General features: G+C 39.8%; 1 protein-coding gene across 5 annotated transcripts in view; it reads right to left on the bottom strand.

Moving 5' to 3' along the window:
• LOC308063652 (sodium channel protein type 5 subunit alpha-like) overlaps window positions 1-25,051 on the bottom strand; it is a 224,945-nt gene that overhangs the window by 152,674 nt on the left and 47,220 nt on the right. For all 5 annotated transcript variants that reach the window (XM_080386919.1, XM_080386920.1, XM_080386921.1 and 2 more), the window contains 5 exons: window positions 23,306-23,423; window positions 17,876-17,966; window positions 14,328-14,456; window positions 9,436-9,527; window positions 1,134-1,364 (listed from right to left, as the gene is read on the bottom strand). In XM_080386919.1, coding sequence (XP_080243045.1) covers window positions 1,134-1,364; window positions 9,436-9,527; window positions 14,328-14,456; window positions 17,876-17,966; window positions 23,306-23,423 — 661 coding nt within the window. The remainder of the gene's footprint in view (window positions 1-1,133; window positions 1,365-9,435; window positions 9,528-14,327; window positions 14,457-17,875; window positions 17,967-23,305; window positions 23,424-25,051) is intronic.

Raw genomic sequence — 25,051 nt, 5'->3', positions numbered from 1 at the left:
GCCAGCAGGAGTTGGAGGCAACCTTGTGCCAGGTCTTCAACAAAGCCCTGGGTCAAGCCAGGCAACTTCCAGGAGTCAGGCACAGGGTTTTTATAGAGCAGATGGCTGGAGATACAGGACTGCAGGGTCCACACAGTCAGAGCAGAGCTACCCCATGACTCTATCACACCTCCAACCAACCACATTTCTAGGTAATGGGTTGACTATGTGGTTCATTCTTCCCTTCAATATAAATAAAATACCAAAGGTCACTGGTCATAAGTTCCTACAAAATACACGTCAGTCTGGCTGCTTCCTTCCCCTCAGGAGCATCTTTGAATTGTTTTGGATGTGAGTCCATGTCCAGTGCAACTGGTGTGGGTCCTCCAGTGACTCAGAGAGTTTTGGAGCAGCAACAGCTGGGCCGCTTGTTTACAATTTGAAGTTTACTTGCACAAAATGCTTATTTTTTTAAGATGTTAATCAATTAGTTCAATGAACCTATTTCATTGTAATTCAAAGTATAGCAGACTGTAAAGTATTAAAAATTGCTTTGGCCTAGAAAACAAGCCTTTTGATAACAAACATCAGAGCGCCAGATACCACAGGATGGCCCAACCTAGATAATGAGTTAGGGCCCTAATAGCATAACATTTCCTTTAAAAAATGTTCTTGGGATTTTTCAGATTAATAAATACTGAATTGTTTTGCTTTGCTTTTTGATTTTTTAAGACACTTCATTCAAATTTTGAGTTTTGCTAGAAAATGCAAGAGCTATAAATTGTGTTAAAGGAACAGCGTGCAAACCATGCCCACGCACAGAGCTGAAATTTTCATGTAATTACTATTTCCAGGAAAGGGAGCTTTAAGAAAAATATCATGAGACTCCTTAAAACTTTGAAAATCATGAATGATGCAGCAAGGACCTTAATATGTATCACAGGAAAGCACCAGAAATACTTTCAGCCTGACCTGTGAAGGCACCACAGAGATCAGAAAAAGCTACCTATGTCTTTTGAAACCACATCAACATCCTGAAGAGCCAGTAGTCACGTAATGGTGCATTTGCTGCTTCACTTACACATTTTGGTCAACACGATAAATAACAAAACCAGCCAACCAAAACCCAGACAACAAGGTAAAGAAGAGCTTACCTGGATCACTAAGAAATTCCTCTGAGGTGTTCCACATCCTACCATCCAAGTACAATGTGCCATTGGTGGAGTTAAACTTGGTGTAGTCCCTGACACACTTGTGTCGCAAGTTGCCCATGAAGAGCTGGAGGCCTATGAGGGCAAAGACACTCAAGCAGAAAACGGTCAGGATCATCACATCAGCAAGTTTCTTAACAGACTGGATAAGTGCACCTACAATGGTCTTCAGCCCTAGGAAGATAAAAGCCAAGAGTTTATAGACTGAGAGGCTGAAACATGTCTGCAGATAGCTACTTTTCATGATGAAATTCTCCATGGAAAGGGAAAATCGGAAGGGTTTCTATTACGTGTTTGTAACTGGGCAGCAGAAACGAGAGATGATCCCCATGAATGTTTCGTTTGGTCTACTTTTGTCTGGAAAGAAGGTCTTGGTATTACTCTTACACAAACACTGATTTAAAAACAGAGGGAAAGAACTGGATGGAGGAGCAGTGAGATACAAAAATATTCATGGATAAAGAATACAAAATGTTTTTTATATCTTCATGGAGCTACAGTAAAGGCTGTAAAGCCTAAATCCCACTGAATTTTGAGAATGTGAATTAGTTTTAAATCACTCAGGTGATTCTGATAACTTTATCCCTCACACAAACAGATGAAAAGGTATGGAAATGTTTTTTATTCCATGATTATTTTACATATTTCAGTGCCAAATCCAGTCTGCTGACCTCATATGAATAATTCCTCTGCCTCCAATTAATTTGCTTAAGACAACAAAAATTTGGGATTAGAAATAAACTAAATAATATGGGCAATCAAATAAGCCCAGTGGAAACTATTTGAGTAAACGAACCTGAGGCTCCAACAATACCTGGGCGAAGTTAATCATTTTATTGCTGCCAATGTAGATAAATCATCTTATTACAAACACCAAAGGCTCGGGTCACACAAATCAGCTTCTCCTGTGTTTTTTCACTAGCTTCAGTTTATTATTCTATAAATATACAGCTATAAATAATTATACTGTTTTCTCAAAAAATATTGCTTGCTTTTGAAGTGTTCCTGGAGATCAGCACTATTTGAGCTGATTGACTATTACATGAATACGACAGAAAAGCACTCTTTCTGAAAAAGAAAGGCCTTCCTTCTAAACTTGCGTGCTGTAGTTGTACGTTAATATCAGATGCACAATGGTAGCAATCTTGTTGTTTCTTTCCTATTTATATTTAATTAATACTCGATAAGTAGTAATCAGTGCTGCTGATAATCAGTGTCACCAGCATGGCAGCAGTAAGAGAAACTGAGTTAAATGGAAAAAAGAAAATGCAAAGAGGAAACAGGAGGAATTCTCCTGGGCAATACTCAGAAGCACATCGATTTGCTCACTGAATATGATCATACACATTAAATCTCAGTTCCCTGGAATTCCACCCCAAGAGTTTGGCAGCCACAAAGGCTGAGCTAGTGCTGTATAATTTAAAATAATATGAAAATGTGCTTGAGGACTCATAGGAAGGCGAAATGGGGTTTTGGTCTTGCTTAAAATTCAGCAGTTAGAGTAAGGGTGATCATAGTTTCTCAAAGGAGGACGAGCTGCTAGAATGGCCAACAGGTCCAGTAGTCCCTGTATCCAGCAACCTAAATTATTCCACACCTGCACGGGATATTGCCATTAGGTTAACCTGTGAAAGATATTAACATCTATAAAATGGCCTTTTAACCAAAAGGAACTGACCCGTCAGGTGTAAGTAGCCCCCCTTCCTCCACTAAATTCTTCATTTGCCTCTTTAAAGCATGGTAAAGAGGGAGAGGTTAAGCACTTCCCCGCTCTACTTAAAAATAAAACAAACAATACTGCAGTACAAACATCAGCCAAAAGCTGGATTTTCATGCTGTTGGCACTCCTCACCAGAAAGAGGTTTTATAGATTAGGTCAATTTTATTCAGGTACCTAGAAAAAGGCAAGCTTTGAACTTTTGAGTCCTGTCTGTAGATTTGACTACCTATTTTGATGCCTAAATAAAAAACATAGCTCTTCTGATAATCTAATCTTGGGTGCACTTTATAGCCAACCTGGAAATAGCTTTAGTTGTAGGCCAATTCTGAAGAATTTCCTGGGGTCTCACCATTTCACAGTAAGACCTTTAAGACAACCAGGTCTTAAACAAGTAGTGAGGTGCAGAAAAAGAAATTTGTAAATGCACTGGAATATTTATTTTTTATTTTATCTAATGTTCTGGTATGTTTTTGAAGATTTGCGTCATTGGCTGTCCTTTGAAGGCACAGATGTTCCTTCACTGAAGCTGGTGATCCCTGGGAAGTCCAAATGCAAACGCAGTCTTAAGAAAGGGAAAAAAGCCAAACTACAAATTCTTTTATGGCGGTACCCTCTGTGAAATCCCTGTAGCACATTTGTTTGTTTGTAATACAAATATGAGCTTGGAGCCCAGTAATTAATCTTACATGGGCACAGACAATGGCAGTCCTAATGTGAAACAGGGATATTAGGAAACAAGACCTACAAAATCCTAATCACCAGTAACGACTATCTGTTTTTAAAAATCAGGCCCCAGCATTGTTAATTTCAAGGTCATTTCAAGAAACATGTTTTTCCCATTTTACTCACTGGGGTTTTAAATAGAACAGTAATCCTATACTATTAGTTTTACAAGTTCATTCCTTGCAGGTAACAAATAATTTCTTTATAATATGTCTTTCCCCTTTACTTCTTTTCTTCTTTTGTTGTTTTAATAGCACACAGACTTTTGAATGGTTTAAGAAGAGAATGCTTTAGTAATACAATTGCTCTTAATTAAAGACCATTTAAAAATAACTTGTAGTTTGCCTCCTGGACCTTTGTTAAAACTTTCCAGGAAAACTATTTGAGGAGTGGGATACTTACAGTCTAACTGTTTTTTCTCAGCCTTTAAAAACAAAATTTTCTCAGAAAATGAGGTAGCGTCCATCAAGTTGCTTGACACAACTCACTGCTAACGCAAGTGGTTAAATCACTGTTCACTTAAACTTTCTGTGTCTCATAAATGGAAAGGCTGAGGGGAAATAAGGACACCCAGAACGTCTTGCAGGTGCTCTGCATTTCTCTGAACCAATTCCATGTTTTGTAAAAGCAATGCTAGATGTATTCAAATTTAGAGCACTGTTAAATCTTCTAGATAAATAATCCTCCTTTGAAATAGTGCCAATGAGAGCACTGCAATATAGCTTAATAGAAGATACTATTTATGGGGCATTAAAGGCATTTACTTAATTCTTGCAAGTCAAACATCAAACCAGGCAGCATGCAGAAAGAACTGAGGATCTGATCCAAAGCTGTTAATGACAATGGGTCTATAGATTACTCCCTGTGAAGTAATCGATACAGGCTTTTCCTGAATCACTGAATTCTTTCCACATTTCTGGGTCAAATCCTGCTTGCACGACACGAAAAACACCATGAAATCCAAAATCAGTGGAATGAGTGCTGTATAGGCAGCCTGACATCTGCAGAAAGCAAGAAGGATTTGGCCCAAACATTCCTGTTAATGCAGGTAGAAATTACCACATTCAGAGGTTAACAAAATAATCAGTTTTCAAATGCAAATCAGAAGCCATAGAAAATGCAAGCAACACCAAACAATGAGAAATGGCAAGATCCCAAAACACCATCCATTCCTTCTAGGAGATGTGAGAAAGTATTAGCATAATTCGGTATGACATCCATACTAGATGTTGGCAATCACCTACAGAACATCAGACACTTTCACGCACAGTCTGGAAACAAGGTGGGAGTAAAAGGAAAAACAGGAAAAAAAAAAAAAAAGGGAGTGTGACTTACACCACAATCATCTTCACCTAGCCTACTCCTTCTCCTGAGGATATGTATGTGTCTTGTAAATGTCTGCATGAGTCGTGTGCATGTGGGGAGAGAAGGGCTCATCCTTGATGAATTTATTTTGTCATTAGCCACTCAGACATAGGGAAGCAGAGTGTAATAGCATGTTGGCAAACTTGGATGGTTGTCAGCATCCCTGTAGACCATCTTTGCATAGAAATGTGTCTGTCAGGCCAGTCTCCAAAGAAAACACAAATATGCCATGTATTTCTCACCTCTAGGATAGTCACTTTTTGAGTTAAGTGATTCACCCACCAGAAGGATGACATTTATCTCTCTGCAGGGGGGGTTCAGTGGGATCGAAGTCAGTGAACAAGGGTCAGTCTCCTCCGCACAGTCTTAATTCTTGTGCTCCAAGCCCTTTTCTGGTGATCAGTAAAGTACTGGATAACATTCACAACACTATTTATAGCCTTTAGACTCACACTAACTTAAACGGGAGCTGGATCAGGCCCCAAAGTGCCTCGGCCCAATTTGCTATAAGGTCACCTTTCGCCAGTATCCTGTCATTTTATGTGAGATGTCTGTGATGTACACGCCTGCTCCAGAAAGAGCAGTGGAGCTTCTCTGGATACAGGCACTGCACAAAATCCTGGTGGTGACGGTGACAACAGCCTGCATTTTGCAGGCTTTTGATGGGGAGGCACAGAAGGGCATACCTCAGGGCTTTATATTACATCAGTCGGTAGTTATCAAAAACCTCGGTGATTTCCGTGCAGATGGACTGTGATTTGAGACCCTCCTACTGTCATGGGAAAGGTTCCTACTGAGCACACTGGGACTTGGCTACGCTGGTAATGGGAGACAAATGAGTGACTTTAGTGGGTTGTTCTGCTGCTGAACATGGTTCCTATCTAGTTTGAAAATGAATGAATCCAGTTGCCATGGCAATGTGCAAGATGCTAATTAATAAATAAAATTACTGAGAGGTACAGGTTTTATGCTCCTGTAGAGAAAATCTTACCTAATTTTAAGCACCTGAACATAAGAGATACCTGAAGGAATTGGAAACTTTTTGCATTTAATGAGCCTGGATAAACAGATATCCAGCTACAGCACAACACTTGCTTTCTCTTGATATCATGGGCAAATCTGGAAAACAGAAAGAAATGGATGTTTTTAGTGCAGGGGGATCCACGAGGGGATCCATGAAGGTCCTGTGCTGTGTTAAGGGCTGCCACAGAGAGTGAGGCACTGACCTGACATCCTACACAGTGGCTCTAAAGTAAAAAATAAAGAGCTGATAATGCACCAAGAAAGAATGAGGCTGGATAAGGGTCTGGATTCAGAGATGGGACCTGCAGGTGATCCATGGCCCTGGGGAGCAGGAGGCACTGGCATGACGACAACAAAATTGAGCCCCAGATGTCCAGCGAGAGGGAAGCACATGGCCTGCTGGTAGATGCTTATGTTTGTGTTGCTGACTCTGGATCTGACCCCATCTTCCCAGGGTAAACCTTCTAATGGAGAAAGCAATGAGATGCTGGAACAGACTTTTCAGGAAGATACCAAGACCTCCACCTTTGAAGGATTGTTAGAAATCTGGAAATAAATATCATGCCAGGTCTGAGCTACAATAAACACAGCCTTAGGCCAGGGGAGTGGACCCTGAGAGTTTAGGAGATCTTGAGACCTGTGAGTCTGTGTCTCCTAACCCCCCCTGTGCCTGCTTGCGCACTTAGAGCCAGGCATTAAAGGCAGGTGAGATTTTTAAAAGCACTAATTGTTAGCTTTACTGACTCCCTCTGGAGTCAATAGTGAAACTCATTGATTTCAAGTGAAGCAGAATGCCTTTGAAAACCAGCCTCTAAGTGCTTTGCTGGACAGAAGCCTTACACCATGGAGGACTTGGCCCGTTACTTTCGGTAAGCAATTTCCCTGAGCATGCTGAGTCCAAGTCTGTTTGTGCAAATATAACTACCTGATGGAAAAGTGTGATCAATTTTATCGAGGAAAAGCTTAGATATTTGCAAAAGAGAATACATCTCAGCATTCTTCACCTAAGATGTAAAAGAGGAAGCAAAAATAACAATCACCTCCTCCTCCCTCTAGCAGCTGAACTCAAAAATCTTACGGAAGATATTACTGTTCATCACCTTTTCATTTTTAAGCCTATTGTGGAAAAATATTTCATCTCAGCATAAGTCCATGTTATCATTAAAAACTCAGACTGATCTCAAATAAACGGCAGCATCATGCCCAATATTTCTTTTAAAATATATGTCTAACTGAAAAATGGACCGACTCCTCTCAAATTATCTGCTAACCTTAAAAAGAAACCTTAGCTGTCTTTTACAGGCAGCTAGGTCTTCCACGGCAATGCGTAGCCCTCCACATCTGTAATTTAAACATACTGAGGGGGGATGGGTAATACTGACAATAAAATCTAAGGCCAGATATTCTATTAGCGTATCTTTGTGCAGTTCTGTCACCAAATAATTTAGTTACTGGTACCTAAAAATGCAGGTACCAAAAACCTAATCAAATAGAAAGAAAAAAAGAAAATATGATTTATTATGTATTACTCAAATAATACTACCCCCCACCCCACCTGCCCCCATTAACCAACAAATGGAACAACTCGGTGTTTAGTATCATTGGAAGGCTTTGGGGTGTGTTTTTAAATAAAGTTTTTCTGAATCGCAACACTTTTTTTTTCCCCCACTAAAAAACAAGCCAAATTTTATCATTTGCTGTAAAACAACCTTCAGCTCCAACTCCGATACGGGACAACCGAAAATGGCTATATATTTATATAACTCAGCAAAATTGACAGGCTATGCTCTGAGAGGCTCAAACCTGAGACAAGATGGAAAGTGAACGGTGTCCCCTGGAGATGGCTGTCCCTCCAAGTTAGCCTTCAAATTGCTAGCAAAGGAAGCTAGGAAACTCCCCTTTTCTGTCTGATTAGCCACTACTATCTATCCCACTTAATCTGTAAAACTATGCTCAACTTTCTATTTCCCAAGGAAAAAAAAAATCCTTTCTCAATGGAAATCCAAATAGAGAAAAGTTTAAAAAAAAACCTTTCTGCTAATAGATTACTCTCTTTTTTTTTAAAAGAAAAAAATTAACATAGCAATGATTTCAAGCAATACCAGCCCTAATGAATGGCCATCTTAAAATATTCTTTAAAAGCTGTATTTTGACACACACTTTCAATGAAAAGTACCTTGCTCTTTCAGTAATTCCACTGATTGTCATTAATGTTGGAATGAGGCAGTAAACCCTAGACCCATACATAGGTTTTCTTCAAACCTCAATTCCACAATTCCCATTTCTATCTTATACTCCATGTGAATGCGGCAATTAGTTGTAATACGTGTCCCTATAAGCTTACACCACAGAATTTGTTTGAGTTTATATTTTAGTGTAGATGCATGCGATATAATGTGTGGAAAAGCCTTTCTAATCTTGAAGAGCTGTGCACGAGAATCTGACTGGTTCTCTTGACAGTTTGAATATTTTTGACATGTAATTGCCAACATCTATTCAGGATTATCACCGATAGGATCTACCATGCATGGGTTTTGCTATCTTCTCTACCTTGTCATGCAGGTTGGAGATGTTAAACACTGAGGCTGAATGAGACCTGTCCATAGATAATGCTTGGCAAGAAAGTATTGTCACATGGTTAGTCCTCAGTGGACTCACCTCTGCAAAAATTACTTAATAGTAAACATTATTTATTATTTTAAGAAATAGCAATAGATTAAATGAAAAGCTATGAAAAAAGCTTTTTTCACTACCAGATCTGTAGTAAAACACTGATTTTTATTACTGGGTTTTTTTGGGGGGGGTATCATATCCTCAAAAATGTGAGAAAATACGATTTGATGAAATTCTGAACCTACTGCTATCAACTATGAAACATTTTCTGACCTCTTCAGAGTCTGAAATTTAAACAATGTTTCTGTCACATGCAAATGGGTAAACACCATGACAAATTAGGCTATCTATGCCTGCAGTCTTGAAACCTCAGCTCATAGCACAGATTTAGATTACTCTATCGATGTGCTCTTAAGCACGAATATGCATTTTGAGGTCGTTAACCTTCCATTTTTAAAAATCAATATCCGAAGGCTTTAAAAGAGTTTCGTTGCCACTTTCATATGGTTCATGAATGAGTACTTTACGTACGTGATTCACGAGCTGCTGCGTACCCCTGTTCTTACAGCAGCACTTGTCTCAATGAGGTCTGTAATTTGGGAGGCACTCTAATTCCTTCTGCCCACAAAAAGAGTATTGGAAAAACACATGAAAAATGTATTCTATTGACAGGTCACATTCCCTACATTCCTCCATTTCCTGATCAGTGTCTATGGTTAAGTCATTTGTAATTACTGTGTTTACTACTGGAAATGGCATGTAGGCTTTAACTGCAGCCGGAGTGTTCAACCTGATTTTCACCTGAAATGACTGAGATTGTTTTCAGCGCCCGCAGTACTCTGAACGTTCGTAAGGCTGAGACATTGCCCAGGTCCACAAATTCAGTTATGTATCTGTAACAAGGGAAAGTCACACATAGACAATGACAAAACACCAGCAAAAAAACAACAGTCAAAGGGACAAAGAGAGACAGAGAAAGAATCACTTGTAGCTGAGAGCCAAAACGTAAGGATCAGGGCTTCTTACCTGGGATTACTGAAATAGTTTTTAAAGCTCTCAATACCCTGAAAGTCCGAAGAGGTGAAACACTGCCTACATTCACAAATTCTCCTACATACCTGTAGAATTAAGTCACAGTTATTTGGAATTATACAATAGAGTATGAGACTTGTCTGAATGAAGAATGCATTCATACATAGCAGGAGCGAACGCAGCCAAATGAGAGGTGCATCCACTTTTCAGGCTGTTCTTTGATGCCGTTTGTCCCAGGTTTTTCATAGTACACATTATTTCAAATGTTTCTTGAACTATTAAACGTATCTAATAGGCATCAATTCTTTAAAACTAGCAGGTGAACTTTGCTATCATGCTGTTCAGCAATAAATACTTCAAAGATTTTACCGTCATGTAGTTTAACAAAAAAATCTTTACATTATAAGAAACATGAAGTAATTTTGCTGCTCTTAAAAAAAATACAAGCTTCACATACCCAAGTAATTTTCCCATAATAGCTTCTGCAAACTACATATAGGATAACATTGGAAAATAACAGTACAAATGTTTCTAGTGGGTTATTTATTCTAAGATATTGTATTCCGTGGTAAAGCAGATGTTGGTTTCAAGAGATGCTTAAAATTTTATTTTGTTTTGTACATCAAATTCATGCCCTTTGGCTGCAGGAAGATGGATTTTGAATTAATATAATTGCAATCCTACTAAAAACCATTCATGATTAAAATACTAGTCCCAGCTCTTCACTGCCATGCCTGTTTTGGTCATCATGGAGACCCATGCCACATCTGAGCTAAATGCTCCCAGGAGGGTCAGTGATGGAATGTGTTTGGTTTTATTAGTGTCATACAAAATTATCTCCTCCTAGTCAGTATGCAGCAAAACCATAGTCACCACTGTATCTTCTGAACAAAAGAACTCTTGGACTCTTTAATTTCACTATTCAACTTCTATTCAATTTGATTTACATATTCTACTTCTTTGAGGCATTTGTTTTTACATGTTAAGGAAAAAGCTCGCCTGGTTATTTTACAAAGCCTGCTTAACTGGGCTTTGTGCAAAGGCCTCTGGGGAGGACAAAGCATCCTCTCCATATCTACTAATCCAGATTATAGCCTGGAAAAGCAATATTGCTTCTCCTCTTCATAATCTCATAGGGGAGTCTGGCAAAGATTTACCTGTTTTCTCCCCAGGTTTATCCAGTGCTTCTCTCCCAAACTCTTCTGCAACATGCAGGGGTGAGAAAAAAATAATTTGGGGAGAAGCAATAGCATGGGAACATGGTTTTGCTGACTAGAGATTTGAAAAAAACTCATTATTAATATTTGAACAAGCACATGAAGCAAATACTACTGCTGCTTGTTCACAATAGTTAATTAAGATTTCATCCATTTCTTGGATGAAAGTGCAGCAGACCAGTCCCTCTGTATCGGGGAGTAAGAAGCAACTGAAATACCCATCCCAATTTACCTGTTAGCCAGGGAATTGCTTGTTGTCTTTAAGCTTTTGGCAGGGCATTTTCCAACCCAGAGTTACAGCTGCCTCTCCCTCGCCTGTCCTGGAAAGTACTCGCTGGTCTAGGAAACAGTGACCTAAGCGGGCTGTTCCATGGTTTCCCCTGAACCCACCCGTGGCCCCACAGAAGGTCACAAGCCGTGGCGGTGGCTGTTAGCACAGGTAAGGGAAAAGCCCTTGAGACCTGTAGCACCTCTTACTCTCTAGTGTGCTATTTAAAACTACTCTCTGTGACACAATCTGTGCTGTTTCTACCCATAAAAGGAGGTAAGAAGCTATTTTGCAACTAATGCTAAAGCAAGCGATGGCCTTTCCGCTATAACACCCATCAGTGTTATAAACTAGCTAAACCCTTGGTCCACCTAAATCTCATGGCCCCTTACCCAGCTCTCCCATTTTGAACCCTCATGCCATCTTTGTTTCCAGATACAGAAATACTTCTAGCATCACACTAGCTACAAGTGTAGACAGCATTAGAGTTACCTGTGTGATCAGTCTAACTTTAAATTACTTGCAAGTTGGATTTATTGGAAGGATAAATCATATCAGAATAGAGTTGATTACCTAACAGTCTGTACTGTGCTGCTTGCATACTTGGGAAGGAGGTTTCATTGTACATCTGAAGATCATATTGCAGTCACTTTTAACTCTCTCTCTGCTGCCTATGGGCTCAAGGAAACACTTTCCTATTTCTTATCTATTATGAAATTCCAATTATTTTTCTTTTTCTTCCCCCTATTCTAAAAATGTTAGTATATTACACCTTAAAGTCAGAAACAATACAAATGGATGCTGGTTTAGAATAGCACAGCCATTGCTATAACTTAATGTTGAGAAGCTTGATTTTCTGCAGTTGCAGACCCCCTGTTTTACAGATCTTCTAACTAAGAGGTAAAATACATTTGGAAAGAGTATTTAAATGTGGCTAGGAAAGAAAGCACAGACAACCAAGCCTCTCATTAAATAAGTCTTAAGGAAGTCAGAATGAATCTTTGGAGTTGAGCACTGACTGGCCATTCAAGTCTAGAATTAGAAAAGAAAAACCATACAACCTCTGGGCACCAAATACGAGTTCCCACCAGCAGGTAGTGAATTGACCTCTGGGCAACTGTCCGCCTCAAGGTCTGTGCAGACCTTCACATCTTTCCAGCTTCCTAAGCCACAGACACCCACAGATGATGTGGACAGAATTTAAGGGATAGCCACACTGACTGAGCAGACTTGAATGTCAGTGACAGTAAATGAGATGCTCCCAGAGGAGTCCTGCAGAGTCAGGGCTGATGCCCCAACCCCTGTTCGAGCTGAGGTGAGGTAGGGCAGATGCATTGCCAAGGCTGCAAGCTCCTCCTGTCCTTTCCTCTGCTCTTTTCTGCCTCAGTGTCAGAAACCTCCTTCCTCATAGAACAGAGGGAACCCACACATGGAAACCCTCCATGTTGTGCGGAATTCAGAGACCTGCAAATATACTCACGTCCTAACTCATGAACAGATGAACTATTGTACCCTGCTTTTACCACCTATCTACCTGATGGGCAGGACAGCAGGTCGGTGATGCTTTGTGTTGTTCTGTCCTGCCTTTAAATGTTGCAGGAGAATTGCACTTAGCACTGCTTGAGGAAAAGTTTAGCTGAGAAAAATACCTGATGTGTGCTGACCTCCAAAAGCTCCTCCCCATCTGCATTGAATTTTTTTTAAAAGCTTATCACGATGGCCAGATGTCAGTTCAGCCAAATCCATAGGAATGCAGTAACAGATACCAGGATCTGGCCTAGGGCTGGCTTTGGTCCAAAGCTTACTAAAATAAACAGGAGTCTTCCCGATGAAGTCTACACAGGTTTTACACATTGTCATGGTGTACTGCTAAATGCTGCTAAGGATCATAGAATCATAGAATATCTCAGGTTGGAAGGGACCCATAAGGACCACCAAGTCCAACTCCCTGCTCCTTGCAGGACTGCTTATAATTAAACTGTACAACCAAGAGTATCATCCAGATGTTCCTTAAATACTGGTCCCGATCCCTGTACCCTACCAGAGTTGTACTATCAATTTCAGTGGCCCTCACCGGTGTTTGAACTAAGTTTGGTTGAATATTTTTTCCCAATCTCAGTTCCATTCAAATATCACTGGCCCAGGAGTTCAGCTCAAATGTCAGTGCTAACAGGTCTGCATTTCACTTAACGCTGTAAATTATGGGGTTTAAAGATGGCAATGAGATCTACATCCAACCCAGAACAGAATATAGGTATCGTTAAGCAGAAAATACAGGGAGATCAGATGAAACCCTTCTATGACAAGGAAATGGGGTCTTTTCAGGACACCTCTACTAGCTTCCACTTCAAGATGACATGTGCTTTTCTCTCTGACTATGAAGAAAATCTGGATCTCTAGCTCAGCTGGAGATACCGACAATGTCAGACATCTGCCTGTGGCCAGAGCTCAGGCTGACCCTGCGTCTGCTGCGAGCGTTGGCTGACTGCTCCACTACCCCTGTGTATTTTTAGCTGTCTAGATGCCACAAATCCATCAGCTCCTCCAAAGCACCAGAACCCCACATGCCCTGAGCATACTCTCATGATCCAGGTAGAAGTATAGAGCTGAAGGGCAATATCATGTTGGGGGCCAAATTTGTACTCCCTGAGATATATATATATATATAAAGTTTCAGAGGCCTCTAAATGAATCCTTTATTTTAGAAAAATAGTAATTACTTTCAGGGTGAAGAGGGATTGTGAAGTGAAGAACACAAATACGACTTTGGTGGTGTTATGGATAAATAGAGTATAAATAGGGATTTAAATGCATGGGTATTCAGTCACACTTGTAACACTTTCTATTCAGGGCTATGAAGCTTCCCAAAACTACATTAGATAGAAAGGTATTATTACAGATATTTTACAAACAGCTCTTTCTGTGGAGCTCAGACAGAGAGCAAATAATTTCTCCAAAATAGTCTCGTGAATTGAGAGAACAGAATCAAGAATTCCTCTGACTTCTTCCTCTGAAACCAGTCAGGAAAAAATCCTCCATCCTAACACACTTCAGCATTTTCTCATTTTCAGTACATTTTGAGGTTTAATTTTTAAAAAAAGATAACAGCCAGACAACTTTTTAAAAAGTTCTACTGCATATTGCTGTCTTGAAAAATATAAAGGAGTGCTACTTACGCCATAACAATAACACTGAAATCCAGCCAGTTCCATGGGTCTCGAAGGAAAGTGAATTCTGTCATGCAAAATCCTCTCGCCAATATTTTTATCAATGACTCAAAAGTGTAAATGCCAGTGAAAGTGTACCTGGGGAATAAAGTAGCCAAGGTAAGCAAGAGCATTAGCAAGCAGTAGACAGCAGGCATGGTGGAGGCAGACTCAACACAATGCTACTCACATGAGACACTTCTGCCCATCTCCTTGGGATTGCTCATGTGAGTCATGGCTGCAGCACCAGGCCGGACCAAGGAATATGTAAGAAATGGGAAAGCGCTCATCACAGCCCCAGGATGAAGATAATTTTCACCATAGGGTGTACCTTGATGAGCCCTCACTCAGTAAGTCAAGCATGAATGCTGTGCTATGGGACTTTTGAAGCTCTGCCTGCAATTGCCAGTGAAAGAGGAATGGATGATGCCACATTCCTTGATTTTTCTCTGATTTGAAGGAGGGTGGTTCTTCCATTCATACCTCTCATCTCTTCCTGCCTAGGACATTTTGAAGGTTAAAAAATGTCACCATTTGGTTTTATTAGCTAGTAAGGGCATTTTTCCTGCAACTTCCCTTGTGTTCCCTATCCATGATAAATCACGCCAGCCCTGAGTTAGACAGAATATCCTGACAGAAAAAGAGTAAACCAGCTCCCACCCAAATAATATATGTAATCATTTTGACCTGCTTGACAGTAAAAGAGACACAAGGGTGTTTTTTCCCCATAGTAAGATTAGTTGTTTATTACCAATAGCCTCTTGACTGTGATGATCTTGGATAGAACATACATATTACCTTTTGTAATAAAGATGGTACTTGTAATAAAATTTAGCAAAATCTCTGTGGAGGATAGTAACGCACCTGACTTATAACATTCAGATCTGTATACACCCAGGGCTCTACCTACCATCAGAGACATTCTTCAGGGCATACAACACCTCTTTTTTAATGTTTATACCTGATACATCTATCCCAATGGGACTAGGTATTCTAGGTTATATCTTAACAAAAATAATAAATGTTTAGTATCCACCACTAGCATTCCCTACTCTTTTTTTTCCAAATGAAGATGCAGATGATACCAAAGCCTCTAAAAAACCCCAAACACCTAAAATCCTGTAAAGCACAAGTCTCATAAATCATGATGTTAGGGGCTTTCACTGGAAACCCTAACTTGAATTTTCTGTTCAGCCCCTAAACGTCAGTAGCTATAGTGGTGCCATCATATACAAAAAATTGTAACAGTTGGGATTTTTGTTTAGTAAAAAAAAAAAAAAAAAAAAAAAGGTGTAAATATAAGGAAGAATTTAATTATGGATAAAAAGGTAATGTTTTCTTTCAGCTGTGTTCCGCCGATCTGCAGCTGGGCACACATACAGATAGTGGCAAACCTCATGCCTTCCTGCCATCATGTCACACAGTAGAACTAGTTACACATGTTATAAAATCTCAGTATGCTTCATCTTAAAACAGAGATTAGCAGGACAGTTTTTTGTGCAAGAGCGGATGCCAAATGTTTTCCACATCTCCTCTTTGACCATACACCTAAGCATTATCTTGTATCCGACTTTTCATGTTTAGTTTTGCTCTGGTATTTCAAATATAGGTCACCCATGTGACAGTCCCTTTAAGCATGTGTATTCAGTAATACATGCAGAAAACACATGCAAAGAACTAAAAAAAATACTTAACGGTACATAAGCTCATTAAAATGATAAAGCACTTGTATTTATTCAGCATGTCAGATAGTTTAATTGATTGTATAATCATCATCTAATTCTAAATGGATCGGGCAAAGTCCTCCAGCAACTGAACAGCTTCTTTAACAACAGAAGTCAGGATTTTTAAAATGTTTTTAATGGAGGGAAGTTGAATTGATTTCTTTTTTCAGAGTGGTAAGGAAAACATTTTAAAGGAAGATCTAGGACAAATATTTGCACAAGGTTACCCTTGTATCCCCTGTGAGTCTCTGGAACAGCAGAACAAAATGGATTAAATGCATCTTTTCCAAATCCAATATTAATCAATTTGAATTACAGTTCATTGGGTTATTTTGCTCCTCAGAACTACTTGCCTTTGATTTCATTCCATGCGTTTGAGGAGGAAAAGCTGAGAGGTATGAGGGGATGTAGGAGAACAGGAAACATGGAAGGATTTACTCCATGCTGCGTGAGACCGTTTGCATGTCTTGCACACCCTGCTTGATGCACTGATAACACCATCCACATCTTCCTGCTTACGGAACACACGACAAGCGCTTTGGTATTTTCCTCCAGAGTGTTCAAATTCCCAACTGTAGACCCACTGACCAAACTTTGACTCACATGGATGAGATGTCCATGTTTCAGCTGAATACATCATGGCTATGGTACTGTATGGCACTTTTCAATAGGAAAAGGACAACATCAGGGGAAAAGGAAAGTCACAACCATACTGGAGGGTACTACACTATACAGAAGTACATGAAACATCCTGGGATTAGGATGTTATTGTGATCAGATGAAGTATTTGGTTCAGTGCTGTCTATAATTAGTCATTTATGGCCTAGAAGATGTGCCCCACATGATTTTATGAAACCTAAAATAAGGGCGTTTTACTGCCTTTCCTTACAGCCCTGAGTAGACCAACCACCAGGCTATGGAGCAGCAGATGGTTGTGTTTATCGTGTGTCAGTCAAAAATAAAAAGTGTGTTCTGATTGGTTCAATGAGCCAAAATAATTGTTCAATGCACTGTAGGTTGATTAGCTTGTACATCTGGTATCTGTTTCTAAGAGGAATATTTTAAAGCAACTTCAAGAAATGAAATGGGCTTTCTGAAGCCTGTTAGCCTCCTTTAAAATGATTTTTTTAAAAAAAAACCCAAACAAACAACAACCACCCAAGCAAAAAAAAACCCCTGAAGTGGTATCTTTGCTATTTTTTATGAAGGTTTGACAAGGTAAAAAGACAGGAATCCTCATACAAGTGTTCCCAGACAATGTTATGCCTGCTCTAGAGTATGTCTAGCAACGATTACAGGGGATCACTTCTCATGATGCACCCAGTCCAAAAGAAACTTTTGCTTCCAATAAGTTTCAGTTTAAGGACAGAACTAAATATGTCCAGGAAGAATTTTTTGAAATAATTCAGCCTATTCTAATGTGTCCAACCATGAAGTTCTTGCATGGGAACTGTGGAAGGTTAGCCAGTTTCAAATGGAATTCTCCTCATATGTGATTTCATTCAAATGTAGCATAGCAGGTGCATTTAGTATGCAATATAATCATATAAATATATATATTAATATATAAAGCAATAAGTATGAGCTTGTAGACTAAAAATTTTTAGTCTGCTTACTAAGGGAGTTTTCAGTCAACAAACACCTGGAAAAACATTTTGTCAGGACAGATACTATGGTCAATATTACCGGAAAGAAATTAGACAACAGCAAACAAGAGGAAAAGAAGGATGTGACAAATGGAAGAGGAAGGATGAGATAAGGACAGGGAAGCTGTAAACCAGCAAGGATACTTACTCAACATATTTATTCCACGATGGAGTCTCTGATTGTGCCATGAACACACAATTAGTTAAAATAGTGCACATAATAAACATACTGAACAATGTAAATAAGCGAATTAAGGAAAACAACATATATAAGACTTCATAAATTTTTGTCATTTCACACAAGATATGACAGCTCACTCATAATTTGCAAGTTGCTTAAAAAGGACTATAGACATCTGTTTGCAGGTGCATAATGAAATAAATAATTATATAAACATAGAAAAATGCGGGAACCTTCCCTGCTTTTTTTTTTTCTTTGCCTGCATCTTTTATACATACTTTATACAGTAAACAAATGTACTGACTCTGCAGTCTTCTGAAAATACAATACCCCAAATTTACAGCTGTGTTGGTCAGATGACAATGTGCATAGGTGCACAACTTTGTATGAAAAGAGGGATTAGTCTCATTTAAGTATCTACGGAAAAACCTGTGTCTGCAAATTCCCATTTTATTTTGCATCCTGAAACATTTCTCAGGCAGTAGGGCAAGTAATAAATCTGGTATTTCTAATCTCTCTAATGGGCTTGAGGTCTCGCTTTCAGTATAAAGTTTCACCAAAAGCTAATATGGGTTTCAGAGCACTAATTTTAAGGCTTGGTCTGCAAACCCGCTTGGCAGATATGCAGGCTTGGTCTGCAAAGCTGACTGCCTCAGCTGGGGCACCCAGTTCCCTAATTGGAGGCTAAAACAAACCTCCCAAGTGTATAGTCCCTGCACTTAGCTGCTAAGCTGAGGCCATAAATACAAAAAGGAGCACCCTAAATCGAATTCCTGAAATTGGAAACATAGTTCACTGAACTGCTCTCCTAAAAGCACATGCCGCTTTCTGTAAAAAAAAAATAAATTACTAAACATGAGGGGATTCTCCTGCATAAATAATAGGTCTCATGCTACTGGAGAAAGTTTAACTAATGAGTTTAAGTAGACAGATGATAAGGCAAACAGCCTACATCTCAGCCCATAAGCTGGGACCCTTCCCAGGGAAGAATGGCAGCATCCAAATGTAAATTTCTTTTGCCTTCTTTAGGAAAAAAAAATAAGTTGAGATTTTTTTTCACCTCTTTACCAGTGCCATTGGTGTTATTTTTTATTTGAGAATAGTGATCAAAGAATATATTTTCAAATATATCCTGAAGTATTTGTATGAAAATTGTTCTTTCACAGAGCCAAAATCTCTGCTGAATACAGAGTGGAACATTTTCCGATGGGCCACGTAAGCAGCTATGAGTTTGAGTTGGTAGCAACCAACCTGCCCATTCCCCAGTGCCACTGACAAAAGCAGTAATTGAACTCAGAGGGACTGCTCGTCTCACAAACATTCTCCACTTCTGGCCCAACACCTCTGGCTGAAGGACTGGAAGGATATCTGATAGCCAGTCACATTTTCTCATGTCAGCTTGAGATATGTTTCTATAAGTTGTGTCCATCTGGTTAACAATTAGTTTATAAGCTGCAGCCAGCCTAGAATACACTGGATTACTTTTTCAACTGCAGTGAAATGCTATGAAAACAACAATAGTAAACCAGAGTGGTATCTTCAGGCCATGCCAAACAAATACTGTACTTCAACTCCAATCAAAGAAATGCCTCTATAACCACCCCTTTTAGGATGACTGGTCTGATTTATACATCCCTGTTTCTTTGTAGTATAAGCAGAATCTAACAGCTTTCCCAGATGCTCACTTACAGGCAGGTGTCATCACCCTCTTACTCAAACACCGAAGAGAATATACCAGAGAACACAGGTTGAAAATGTAAGGGGTCAGCTTTGGGACATCAAAAGCACTATGAATTCAAAACGAGTTTCATGACCAAGCTGAAAACTACAAAGAACATAAAAGAATGAAACATTTCAGCTGGTCATGCACCGAAGTCAGAGATCTGCTTTAAAAGAAAGAGAAAACAGAAATTCCTACCTGAAACCTAATGCAATTGTTTGCATTTGAAAAAGTCAGTGATGATGATCTGCTCAGAAAGGACAAAGGAGATGAAATTGTCATAAGCTATATTAGCAGCATTGTGTATTACCTATTTTAGAACTGCTATTAATTCCGGGTTTTGACAGCCTACTCATCCATGACTTGACATGGCTAACGCATCCCAAAGTATTGGTTGGACTCTGTTATGGACAACAAACCAAATATACTAAGCTACTCATCAGGATCCTTTCTGCAATAAATTAAACCTACTACTGCCAATCTGAGGTTATAGAATAGGCTTTGCGCAAACTGATTCTAAAGTTATAAATTTTATCTTCTCACACAAAGATACTGAGTCAAATACGGCATACTTCTATTCTAGACTTCATTATGATGGATAATTGTTAATTAGCAGACTGAATACTAGAGGCTTTTTAAGTGATCATTGCCAAATTACATATAATATGTGCAAGCAAAGGTTAGTCCCAATCAATAGTACATATAATTGGTGCTTCACAAGGTCTCATTTTCCCTTACGGAGGAAAGTGTGTAAAATCAGATAGGAGAAAACTTGCCAGCAGAAAATATGAACAAAGATTGGAAATTCTTTAAGATTTGTTTTGTTTTGTTTAAATGGGCATGAATCCATAATTCCAGCATCAAGAAAGGTAATTTTGGCTAAGACCCCATACTGGATCAGTGGCGAATTGAGAGTAACTATCCGTATTACCTAGAAAAACTCTGAATAGGAATAGCTATGAGTTTTATACAGGACAGCAAACTGCTTGGAGAAGCTAAGGACAGCACAGGATGGTCCTTGGCTTGCAGGCAAGAAGAACTAAGAAGAGCCTTTTAAGCATAAGGCATAAATGAAAAGTTAGCAGTGGTTTAATCTTATTAATAGGTGGAGATATTAAATAAAGATGTTCTTAATAGCTAATAATGATGCAGAAGGCAAGAAGTGTTCACCCAACGGGATGCAGACACACACTCCCCGTGTCCTCTGTGACAGAAACGGACCATGGCCTTGCTCTGGGCAGCCGCCTGGGCAGTGGTCCTTTCATGAGGCCTCCTAGACTTTGAAGAAGAGGAAAAATGCCTAGAAGAGATTTAGGGATATGTTGTTAATTGGAATAGTTTATGTGGATGAACTAGGAGAATGTGGATGTTTTTAACATTGGAAGGGTGTTATTTCGAATGTCTAGACTAATCCAGGATGAGCAGGGAACATACAGGACCTACCCTGCCTGAAGTCTCAGAGGAAGAACTCCATATACAGCTACTTAGCCAAGAAATGTGACCCCCACAGATTCTATGTAGGATGATTTTACTCTGTGCTTTCTATTCTGCTCTACTATTGGCCTTCACAGTACATTCAATGACTGGAAATGGAAATATGGCATCTACTAAAGAAGTTACTTCAGATACTTCCGTGACAGGGCACCATTTGCTAATGCTCTTTTTTGGCTTTTGCCCTGGGGAAAATAAAGATTGCTTGATTACATTCACACCACACAATAGATCTGGTTCCCAGATTCAAGTCTGTGACATTATCTGCTTGAGTACTTGCCGATTCAGGCTCCTTTCTGCCTGGGATACTGGCTGCCTGCTCAGCCAACTGGCCTTTGTGTTTCAGGTAGGTGTGAAAGATCCTTATTGACAGAAAACAAACCAGTGCCTAATGCAGGAACTTCAGGGCAGTTTCACTGGGACTGGAGCTGTTGCCTCCTGCCTGTGCTAGCCAAAGATCGTTGGATTTCCTGACATTATCAGCACAAGGTGCTAACTTGGGTCTTTCTGGGACTAAAATGCTATTTTCATTGTGACCTTCCACTCCAAACTTTTACACTTATCTGACCACATTTCTGTTCCCAGCTTATCTTTCAAATTCACTCATCTGCCGTCTTTATCCTTGGAAGCAATGTGAGGAGGATTTCTTGCATACTTCTCTTTTGGCTGACTGCTACCAAGGGCACGTAGTTTCTGTGTATTACACATACCTGTGACCTCTTGGCTTCATTAGCTGGTGTAGAAAAAAGTCAGCAGAAGACAGAATAGGCCTTCAAAGCTGGAGGCAATATTCACACATGCAGGTTTTTTTCTAAGAAGTTAAAATTTTCAGGTTCTTCTCTTAGCCATACCTGTGCAAATTCGTTGACCCCAATTAACTTCAGCAAGGCTGTGCTGATGTAACTGTACCTAATAAACACTGTTGGGCTCTGGGTACGCAGCAGCACGTGTTGCTTGCATGTATAACCTGATCCATAAGCAAATCTCTCTGCAAAATTCTATGGTGTATTCTTAGTAACCATAATAATATCTTGCCTGATATCACATAGTCATTTTTGCATAGAAGTATTGTAACTAGAAGCTTTACCTGCTTTTCCTCTTGCTAGAATATCTATATCCTCACTTCTTTTCTTCTCACTGTATGGACAACCACTGGGAATCTGGTTACTTTCCCTATATTTTTTTTCCTGAAATTTGATAGTAAGCCAATAATTCTAAGATGCTACCTGCTTAGTATTTATTAGTTCTCTGTGGTGGACATGAGCATTGCAGGTGAGGGATTTCCATCACTAAAACATTATGCGATCATCACAGCAGCATGTGGAACCTTTGAATTATCACTGCCAGGTCCCCCATGCACACCATACAGAAAGCAGGCAACTCATGAAAAAGGATGTGTTTTTAGTAATGTTCACAGAAAGCTGAACATTTGGGTCAGTTTGGTCTTCCAGAGAGATGTGACGATGTCAGAATATAATGTTTTTGTAGCTGTGTTAAAAAAACAAGCCAAAACCAACCACTGCAGCCTATCTTGCGTGACTTCAGAACTAGGGCTAGGGGAAATCAGGCATCACCCTTTCATTGAAAGGTCCAGCAGGCCAGCCTGTGCTTTCATTCCTAGCTGGCTAACACATTGCAATAAGCAAACTTAAAAAAAAAATGCAACAAACCAGTTTTTTGCAAGTTCTGTTTCAGGAGAGCAAAAAGATTCAGTTCTGAGGCAGTACAAAAATAAATTGCGTCTTCATATGGTGTCACAGAGTCTCACGGGAGAGGGTGCTTAAATGCTCAGTAGTAAAGCTCTCCATCAGCGCAGAGTTCCCCAGGTATGCACCAGCCTCCTGGCTCCCTTCCTTTGTAAGGTACTACACCCAGTTTCTTCCACTGACTCTTTACTAAACATGAGCAGGCCCTTCACACCTTCTAATCCTGAGTAAACTCACCAGACTCTCCAGCACACTTCACATTATCTGATGCCAGCAGTATAATATCATCCTTTTCATAGCTCACATAACAATATAAAACTGAACAAACCAAAAATCCAAGCGTATTTCTGCTTGTGCAAGCAAATTCAGCCAAAAGACTTAAAACAGCTTAATGAAACAAAAATGGTTTCTGACTTCCATCCATCTGTGTTTAAAAATCATATAAAATACATGAGGAGGGAAATCAACAGAAAGGATATGAATGTACCAAAATTTTAATTGCTGCTCTTCTGATTGGATGGAAAGGACTAAGTACATACAAGGCAGGAGTGGCACTAAATCGAAAGATTGTCTTCCCTTTGTTCAGTACTATAAATGTCTGGAAAACAAAATAGAAAATGAGAACATTCAGTATCTGCATTGATGATCAGCTTTTCCCAGCCCACATCCCTTTGGGAAAATCCTGCCAGTATCCCATACTTCCTCTCCTCTCCCTCCCAAGACCCACAAATTCCTTTCACTCAGCGAAGAGTTTAGTCCAAGAGCCTCCCAGTAGAGCCATTGCCAGTTCTATTGCAATACCCCAACTATTTTTTCTTCCTTCACTCCTTACAGGGTCCTTTGCCAACACCTCCATCACGGGGCTGGGAAGAGAGAGGAATCAACTGTAAAAATAAAAAACAACCTGGAGACTAAGATGTGGTGGCGAGACTTTTATGATGCTCTTCTTTCCAGCCACTGGCAACCTTGCTATGTTGTTACTCCATCTTCTCTGCCTTGAGTGCTTTGTAGCTCTCAGTTGATCTCTTTTGTCTCACCAAGTAAGAAGCTGCATGCGGCACAGCTCCACAGCAGGATCTGACCCCCGCACTGGGGCACTGTCATTGTACTCAGGTTAATACGGGCAGAGGAAACGATACTGTGAGTTATCTTGAATCCAAAGCAAAGGTGAATTGGATGCTGGCCCAATTTACAGAGCTCTGAAGGTGCCCCACAGTGCAAAGACAAATGAATATTCACTCTGAGACAGGATCAGGACACCCAATAGATCAACTCTAAGCTACTCACCCACCTTAAGTCTAAGACCTTCATGACACTAAAATTGCAAATCTATATCCTGTTGCTTGTGCCCGGGAATAGTAGGCAAATTGAAAGGTAAATTAATTCTGGCCCTTCCAGGTAAGTAATTTATTTGTCTTTATCCGTTTAACTTTTATTCTGTAGTTCTTGCGCTTGTTCCTACACCGTTCTAATAGGAGTAGCACTGCGGTCATATTAATTCATTGTTTACAGGAAATAGCATAGCTGAAAATCAGGAACAGGAACATGAAAGAACTGGAAGCTGCCTAAAAATACACTGTGCTTCCAAGCCTTATTTTGTCCTCCATTTTGCAAATGTTTGGAAAGGGGAACGAACTGTAGTAAGCAACCAGCCCAGCTCTGCTGTCAACAGCCTTTTGACAGAAGCTGTTTGCACTGTTGTGGCTTTAGTCCAGCCTACACGTGATTCCTCATCAGGTGATCTCACTTTGGGACAAAGCTTACCCTTCTGCACAGTGCCAGCATTGCACATGCTACTCACATCTTCCTTCGGCTCTATTTTGGTCCTCTTAAAGGGAATTGAACTATCCCCCAGCAGGAAAAGAACTGCTGCTCTCCAGGTACGGTTGTGGAGGTGTCTCCTGCTCTTGTGCAGAGTGCTAGCACAAGACTCAAGTCACCCAGAAGCCCTTAACATTAAGGGGCTTAAGTGATAAACAACGGAACTGTGAAGGGTCAAGGCTCATGCAGAAGGCAAGATAGGGTCGATAAAAACCTCTGGCTTAATTTAACTCAGCTGCTGCTCTGCTTTTTTCAGACACTGAATATTCATACCCAGAGTTATCTGAAAACACCCAAGTTTTAATTATGCTTTTTATCCCTCTTTGCCCTCCTGCTTAGATGTTTTCTGGGAGCCCTGCTCATGCCAAAGGTCTGATCCTTTATCTGGAAAAAAATATTTTTACT

This window comes from Falco punctatus (genome assembly GCF_963210335.1).
Source record: "Falco punctatus genome assembly, chromosome: 4".
Classification (NCBI taxonomy): Eukaryota; Metazoa; Chordata; class Aves; order Falconiformes; family Falconidae; genus Falco; species Falco punctatus.
Note: the sequence above shows the minus strand (reverse complement) of the source record. Positions and strands in the feature narration are given on the sequence as shown.